The 10,000-nt window shown below is 39.4% G+C and overlaps 1 protein-coding gene across 2 annotated transcripts in view; it reads left to right on the forward strand.

The window, feature by feature from the left end:
* The window catches only part of LOC127643257 (metalloprotease TIKI1-like), an 80,703-nt gene that overhangs the window by 58,795 nt on the left and 11,908 nt on the right, over positions 1-10,000 (forward strand). For both annotated transcript variants that reach the window (XM_052125927.1, XM_052125928.1), the window contains exon 5: positions 6,024-6,114. In XM_052125927.1, coding sequence (XP_051981887.1) covers positions 6,024-6,114 — 91 coding nt within the window. The remainder of the gene's footprint in view (positions 1-6,023; positions 6,115-10,000) is intronic.

The raw sequence follows: 10,000 nt of genomic DNA on the forward strand, positions 1-10,000 counted from the left end.
GATTAATACAGTCTTTCACAGATCAATACAGTCATTCAAGATTAATACAGTCATTCACAGATCAATACAGTCCTTCACGGATTAATACAGTCATTCAAGATTAATACAGTCATTCACGGATCAATACAGTCATTCACAGATTAATACAGTCATTCACAGATTAATACAGTCATTCAAGATTAATACAGTCATTCACAGATCAATACAGTCATTCAAGATTAATACAGTCATTCATGGATCAATACAGTCATTCACAGATTAATACAGTCATTCACAGATTAATACAGTCATTCAAGATTAATACAGTCATTCACAGATCAATAGTCATTCACAGATTAATACAGTCATTCAAGATTAATACAGTCATTCACAGATCAATACAGTCATTCACAGATTAATACAGTCATTCAAGATTAATACAGTCATTCACAGATCAATACAGTCATTCAAGATTAATACAGTCATTCACAGATCAATACAGTCATTCACAGATTAATACAGTCATTCAAGATTAATACAGTCATTCACAGATTAATACAGTCATTCACAGATTAATACAGTCATTCAAGATTAATACAGTCATTCACAGATTAATACAGTCATTCAAGATTAATACAGTCATTCACAGATCAATACAGTCATTCAAGATTAATACAGTCATTCACGGATCAATACAGTCATTCACAGATTAATACAGTCATTCACAGATTAATACAGTCATTCACAGATCAATAGTCATTCACAGATTAATACAGTCATTCAAGATTAATACAGTCATTCACAGATCAATACAGTCATTCAAGATTAATACAGTCATTCACAGATCAATACAGTCATTCACAGATTAATACAGTCATTCAAGATTAATACAGTCATTCAAGATTAATACAGTCATTCTCGGATCAATACAGTCATTCAAGATTAATAGTCATTCACAGATTAATACAGTCATTCAAAATTAATACAGTCATTCACAGATCAATACAGTCATTCAAGATTAATACAGTCATTCACGGATCAATACATTCATTCAAGATTAATACAGTCATTCACAGATCAATACAGTCATTCAAGATTAATACAGTCATTCACGGATCAATACATTCATTAAAGATTAATACAGTCATTCACAGATTAATACAGTCATTCACGGATCAATACAGTCATTCACGGATCAATACAGTCATTCACGGATTAATACAGTCATTCACGGATCAATACATTCATTCAAGATTAATACAGTCTTTCACAGATCAATACAGTCATTCAAGATTAATACAGTCATTCACAGATCAATACAGTCCTTCACGGATTAATACAGTCATTCACAGATTAATACAGTCATTCACGGATCAATACATTCATTCAAGATTAATACAGTCTTTCACAGATCAATACAGTCATTCAAGATTAATACAGTCATTCACAGATCAATACAGTCCTTCACGGATTAATACAGTCATTCACAGATTAATACAGTCATTCACGGATCAATACAGTCATTCACAGATTAATACAGTCATTCACGGATCAATACATTCATTCAAGATTAATACAGTCTTTCACAGATCAATACAGTCATTCAAGATTAATACAGTCATTCACAGATCAATACAGTCATTCAAGATTAATACAGTCATTCACGGATCAATACAGTCATTCACAGATTAATACAGTCATTCACGGATCAATACAGTCATTCACAGATTAATACAGTCATTCACGGATCAATACATTCATTCAAGATTAATACAGTCTTTCACAGATCAATACAGTCATTCAAGATTAATACAGTCATTCACAGATCAATACAGTCCTTCACGGATTAATACAGTCATTCACAGATTAATACAGTCATTCACGGATCAATACAGTCATTCACAGATTAATACAGTCATTCACGGATCAATACATTCATTCAAGATTAATACAGTCTTTCACAGATCAATACAGTCATTCAAGATTAATACAGTCATTCACAGATCAATACAGTCCTTCACGGATTAATACAGTCATTCAAGATTAATACAGTCATTCACGGATCAATACAGTCATTCACAGATTAATACAGTCATTCACAGATTAATACAGTCATTCAAGATTAATACAGTCATTCACAGATCAATACAGTCATTCAAGATTAATACAGTCATTCATGGATCAATACAGTCATTCACAGATTAATACAGTCATTCACAGATTAATACAGTCATTCAAGATTAATACAGTCATTCACAGATCAATAGTCATTCACAGATTAATACAGTCATTCAAGATTAATACAGTCATTCACAGATCAATACAGTCATTCACAGATTAATACAGTCATTCAAGATTAATACAGTCATTCACAGATCAATACAGTCATTCAAGATTAATACAGTCATTCACAGATCAATACAGTCATTCACAGATTAATACAGTCATTCAAGATTAATACAGTCATTCACAGATTAATACAGTCATTCACAGATTAATACAGTCATTCAAGATTAATACAGTCATTCACAGATTAATACAGTCATTCAAGATTAATACAGTCATTCACAGATCAATACAGTCATTCAAGATTAATACAGTCATTCACGGATCAATACAGTCATTCACAGATTAATACAGTCATTCACAGATTAATACAGTCATTCACAGATCAATAGTCATTCACAGATTAATACAGTCATTCAAGATTAATACAGTCATTCACAGATCAATACAGTCATTCAAGATTAATACAGTCATTCACAGATCAATACAGTCATTCACAGATTAATACAGTCATTCAAGATTAATACAGTCATTCAAGATTAATACAGTCATTCTCGGATCAATACAGTCATTCAAGATTAATAGTCATTCACAGATTAATACAGTCATTCAAAATTAATACAGTCATTCACAGATCAATACAGTCATTCAAGATTAATACAGTCATTCACGGATCAATACATTCATTCAAGATTAATACAGTCATTCACAGATCAATACAGTCATTCAAGATTAATACAGTCATTCACGGATCAATACATTCATTAAAGATTAATACAGTCATTCACAGATTAATACAGTCATTCACGGATCAATACAGTCATTCACGGATCAATACAGTCATTCACGGATCAATACAGTCATTCACAGATCAATACAGTCATTCACAGATTAATACAGTCATTCAAGATTAATACAGTCATTCACAGATTAATACAGTCATTCACAGATCAATAAACATTCACAGATTAATACAGTCATTCAAGATTAATACAGTCATTCACAGATCAATACAGTCATTCACAGATTAATACAGTCATTCAAGATTAATACAGTCATTCACAGATCAATACAGTCATTCACAGATTAATACAGTCATTCACAGATTAATACAGTCATTCACGGATCAATACATTCATTCAAGATTAATACAGTCATTCACAGATTAATACAGTCATTCAAGATTAATACAGTCATTCACAGATCAATAGTCATTCACAGATTAATACAGTCATTCAAGATTAATACAGTCATTCACAGATTAATACAGTCATTCAAGATTAATACAGTCATTCACGGATCAATATAGTCATTCACAGATCAATACAGTCATTCACGGATCAATACAGTCATTCACGGATCAATACAGTCATTCACAGATTAATACAGTCATTCAAGATTAATACAGTCATTCACAGATTAATACAGTCATTCAAGATTAATACAGTCATTCACGGATCAATACAGTCATTCAAGATTAATAGTCATTCACAGATTAATACAGTCATTCAAGATTAATACAGTCATTCACAGATCAATACAGTCATTCACAGATCAATACAGTCATTCAAGATTAATACAGTCATTCACAGATCAATACAGTCATTCAAGATTAATACAGTCATTCACAGATCAATACAGTCATTCACAGATCAATACAGTCATTCAAGATTAATACAGTCATTCACAGATCAATACAGTCATTCAAGATTAATACAGTCATTCACGGATCAATACATTCATTCAAGATTAATACAGTCATTCACAGATCAATACAGTCATTCAAGATTAATACAGTCATTCACAGATCAATACAGTCATTCAAGATTAATACAGTCATTCACGGATCAATACATTCATTCAAGATTAATACAGTCATTCACAGATCAATACAGTCATTCAAGATTAATACAGTCATTCACAGATTAATACAGTCATTCACGGATCAATACAGCCATTCACAGATTAATACAGTCATTCACAGATTAATACAGTCATTCAAGATTAATACAGCCATTCACAGATCAATACAGTCATTCACGGATCAATACATTCATTAAAGATTAATACAGTCATTCACAGATCAGTACAGTCATTCACAGATCAGTACAGTCATTCACAGATTAATACAGTCATTCACAGATTAATACAGTCATTCACGGATCAATACAGTCATTCACAGATTAATACAGTCATTCACAGATTAATACAGTCATTCACGGATCAATACAGTCATTCACAGATTAATACAGTCATTCAGGATTAATACAGTCATTCACAGATCAATACAGTCATTCAAGATCAATACAGTCATTCACGGATCAATACAGTCATTCAAGATTACTGTAATACAGTCATTCACAGATTAATACAGTCATTCAAGATTAATACAGTCATTCACAGATCAATACAGTCATTCAAGATTAATACAGTCATTCACAGATTAATACAGTCATTCACGGATCAATACAGCCATTCACAGATTAATACAGTCATTCACAGATTAATACAGTCATTCAAGATTAATACAGTCATTCACGGATCAATACATTCATTAAAGATTAATACAGTCATTCACAGATCAGTACAGTCATTCACAGATTAATACAGTCATTCACAGATTAATACAGTCATTCACGGATCAATACAGTCATTCATAGATTAATACAGTCATTCACAGATTAATACAGTCATTCAAGATTAATACAGTCATTCACAGATCAATACAGTCATTCAAGATCAATACAGTCATTCACGGATCAATACAGTCATTCAAGATTACTGTAATACAGTCATTCACAGATTAATACAGTCATTCACAGATTAATACAGTCATTCAAGATTAATACAGTCATTCACAGATTAATACAGTCATTCAAGATTAATACAGTCATTCACAGATCAATACAGTCATTCACAGATCAATACAGTCATTCACGGATCAATACAGTCATTCAAGATTAATACAGTCATTCAAGATCAATACAGTCATTCACGGATCAATACAGTCATTCAAGATTACTGTAATACAGTCATTCACAGATTAATACAGTCATTCAAGATTAATACAGTCATTCACAGATCAATACAGTCATTCACAGGAATCCGTCGGATTGAATGTGAGTTTAACATTCTGGCATTAACACTGATGTCACAATCACAGCTGGTTGCTAAGAAACGTCCCTTTTTCAGGACACCAATTTGACCCAATTAATGTTACAGATCTTTATTTTGAAGTGTTTAAACAATGTTTCCATGTTTGTTCAATACAGTATATACGTCTCCACTTATACTTTAGATGGCAGTCAATCAGTCAGTGGATTATATGTCCATCAGAAACATTCCTCAGCTGGTTTTCCACACATACACAGTGAGAATATATGAAATATTTACAACTAGAATTGTGTGTTTGCCAAGTTTAACAGTGTCTCACACCAGGAACCAGTAACACATTAACAACAGCAGCAGCTCAAAACTAAACGAGATCTCTCTCATTATTATAAATGTATTTATTAGTCTACACTTATCTCACTCATCTGTAACTCAAACCTCTGTGAATGGACACATCACTTTACAGGCCAATAGAGCTCAACACACTCCTCCTGTAACAAACACTCTGTTATTCTACACTGTGTGTGTGTGTGTGTGTGTGTGTGTGTGTGTGTGTGTGTGTGTGTGTGTCAGTGCGCGTGTGTGCATGTGAGTGTGTGTGTCTATTTACTCACACCACTAAAGAGAAATGAATGTTTGTGTTTCAGGTCATTTTCTGGGAAACTATACTGTGATTGACGTGCTGCGCAGTGAAGGATACAAGATTGAACACACACCTGCTGGACAACTGCTGCACAGGTAAAACAACACATGCACAAAACCTGCTTTATTTTGGCAAATTCACATTAAGCCAGAATGAACCGTTTGATATGTGAAGTCCTGCAGCATTTGTACTCCAGACCTTAATGATCCCTCAAATCATGTGTGTTGAGGAGAGAGTGTGCTGCTTTATCAACAGATCACACTCACCATTTACACCTGAAAAAAACCCCATAGACTTACATTGAAGGAGAGACTTCAGTCAGATCTAGAGAGCACAATATCACACAAACTCTACTCACTTGAGCCAGTAGGAAACCAGCCAGAACACCCTGGCAGCAAGTCAGAGCAACCAAGTATAGCACCCTGGCAACCACTCAGAGCACTCTAGAAACCTGATAGAACACCCTGTCAACCACCCAGAACACCTTACCAATCACACATAACACCCTAGAAACCTCACATAACACCCTGGCAACCACTCAGAACACCCTGGCAACCAATCAGAACACCATAGCAACCACCCAGAATAACCTGGAAACCTCTCAGTACACCCTGGCAACAAGTCAGAACACCCTAGCAACCACCCAGAGCACTCTAGAAACCTCATAGAACACCATCAACCACCCAGAACACCCTGGGAACCAGTCAGAACACCCTAACAATCACACATAACACCCTAGAAACCTCCCATAACACCCTGGTTACCACTCAGTACACCCTGGCAACCAATCAGAACACCCCTGCAACCACCCAGAATAACCTGGCAACCTCTCAGAACACCCTGCCAACAAGTCAGAACACACTAGCAACCACCCAGAGCACCCTAGAAACCTCCCATAACACCCTGGCTACCACTCAGTACACCAGGGCAACCATTCAGAATACCCTGGGAACAAGTCAGAACACCCTGGCAACCAGTCAGAACACCCTAGTAACCACCCAGAGCACTCTAGAAAACTCCCAGAACATCCTGGCAACCAGTCAGAACACCCTAGCAACTACCCAGAGCACTCTAGAAACCTACCAGAACATCCTGGCAACCAGCCAGAACACTCTAACAACCTCCCAGAACACCCTAACAACCACCCAGAGCACTCTAGAAACCTCCCAGAACACCCTAGCAACCACCCAGAACACTCAAGAAACCTCCCAGATCATCCTGGCAACCAGTCAGAACATCATAGCAACCACCCAGAGCACTCTAGAAACCTTCCATAATACCCTGGCTACCAGTCAGAACACTCTAGAAACCTCCCAGAACACCCTAACAACCACCCAGAGCAGTCTAGAAACCTCCCAGAACACCCTAGCAACCACCCAGAGCACTCTAGAAACCTGATAGAACACCCTGTCAACCACCCAGAACACCTTACCAATCACACATAACACCCTAGAAACCTCACATAACACCCTGGCAACCACTCAGAACACCCTGGCAACCAATCAGAACACCATAGCAACCACCCAGAATAACCTGGAAACCTCTCAGTACACCCTGGCAACAAGTCAGAACACCCTAGCAACCACCCAGAGCACTCTAGAAACCTCATAGAACACCATCAACCACCCAGAACACCCTGGGAACCAGTCAGAACACCCTAACAATCACACATAACACCCTAGAAACCTCCCATAACACCCTGGTTACCACTCAGTACACCCTGGCAACCAATCAGAACACCCCAGCAACCACCCAGAATAACCTGGCAACCTCTCAGAACACCCTGCCAACAAGTCAGAACACACTAGCAACCACCCAGAGCACCCTAGAAACCTCCCATAACACCCTGGCTACCACTCAGTACACCAGGGCAACCATTCAGAATACCCTGGGAACAAGTCAGAACACCCTGGCAACCAGTCAGAACACCCTAGTAACCACCCAGAGCACTCTAGAAAACTCCCAGAACATCCTGGCAACCAGTCAGAACACCCTAGCAACTAACCAGAGCACTCTAGAAACCTACCAGAACATCCTGGCAACCAGCCAGAACACTCTAGCAACCTCCCAGAACACCCTAACAACCACCCAGAGCACTCTAGAAACCTCCCAGAACACCCTAGCAACCACCCAGAACACTCAAGAAACCTCCCAGATCATCCTGGCAACCAGTCAGAACATCATAGCAACCACCCAGAGCACTCTAGAAACCTTCCATAATACCCTGGCTACCAGTCAGAACACCCTAGCAACCACCCAGAGCACTCTAGAAACCTCCCAGAACATCCTGGCAACCAGTCAGAACACCCTAGCAACTACCCAGAGCACTCTAGAAACCTACCAGAACATCCTGGCAACCAGTCAGAACACTCTAGCAACCACCCAGAGCACTCTAGAAACCTCCCAGAACACCCTAGCAACCACCCAGAACACTCTAGAAAGCTCCCAAATCATCCTGGCAACCAGTCAGAACATCATAGCAACCACCCAGAGCACTCTAGAAACCTTCCATAACACCCTGGCTACCAGTCAGAACACTCTAGAAACCTCCCAGAACACCCTAACAACCACCCAGAGCACTCTAGAAACCTCCCAGAACACCCTAGCAACCACCCAGAGCAGTCTAGAAACCTCCCAGATCATCCTGGCAACCAGTCAGAACACCCTAGCAACCACCCAGAGCACTCTAGAAACCTCCCAGATAATCCTGGCAACCAGTCAGAACACCCTAGCAACCGCCCAGAGCACTCTAGAAACCTCCCAGATCATCCTGGCAACCAGTCAGAATACCCTAGCAACCACCCAGAGCACTCTAGAAACCTCCCAGATCATCCTGGCAACCAGTCAGAACACCCTAGCAATCACCCAGAACACCCTAGCAATCACCCAGAGCACTCTAGAAACCTACCAGAACATCCTGGCAACCACCCAGAGCACTCTAGAAACCTCCCAGAACACCCTAACAACCACCCAGAGCACTCTAGAAACCTCCTAGAACACCCTAGCAACTACCCAGAACACTCTAGAAACCTCCCAGATCATCCTGGCAACCAGTCAGAATACCCTAGCAACCACCCAGAGCACTCTAGAAACCTCCCAGATCATCCTGGCAACCAGTCAGAACACCCTAGCAATCACCCAGAACACCCTAGCAATCACCCAGAGCACTCTAGAAACCTACCAGAACATCCTGGCAACCAGTCAGAACACCCTAGCAACCACCCAGAGCACTCTAGAAACCTCCCAGATCATCCTGGTAACCAGTCAGAGCACTCTAGAAACCTCCCAGATCATCCTGGTAACCACCCAGAGCACTCTAGAAACCTCCCAGATCATCCTGGCAACCAGTCAGAACACCCTAGCAACCACCCAGAGCACTCTAGAAACCTCCCAGATCATTTTCCATTTTCTAAATAAGTGCAACCATTCAGAATACCCTGGGAACAAGTCAGAACACCCTGGCAACCAGTCAGAACACCCTAGTAACCACCCAGAGCACTCTAGAAAACTCCCAGAACATCCTGGCAACCAGTCAGAACACCCTAGCAACTAACCAGAGCACTCTAGAAACCTACCAGAACATCCTGGCAACCAGCCAGAACACTCTAGCAACCTCCCAGAACACCCTAACAACCACCCAGAGCACTCTAGAAACCTCCCAGAACACCCTAGCAACCACCCAGAACACTCAAGAAACCTCCCAGATCATCCTGGCAACCAGTCAGAACATCATAGCAACCACCCAGAGCACTCTAGAAACCTTCCATAATACCCTGGCTACCAGTCAGAACACCCTAGCAACCACCCAGAGCACTCTAGAAACCTCCCAGAACATCCTGGCAACCAGTCAGAACACCCTAGCAACTACCCAGAGCACTCTAGAAACCTACCAGAACATCCTGGCAACCAGTCAGAACACTCTAGCAACCACCCAGAGCACTCTAGAAACCTCCCAGAACACCCTAGCAACCACCCAGAACA

The sequence above is a fragment of the Xyrauchen texanus genome, chromosome 4, assembly GCF_025860055.1.
Source record: "Xyrauchen texanus isolate HMW12.3.18 chromosome 4, RBS_HiC_50CHRs, whole genome shotgun sequence".
Lineage (NCBI taxonomy): Eukaryota > Metazoa > Chordata > Actinopteri > Cypriniformes > Catostomidae > Xyrauchen > Xyrauchen texanus.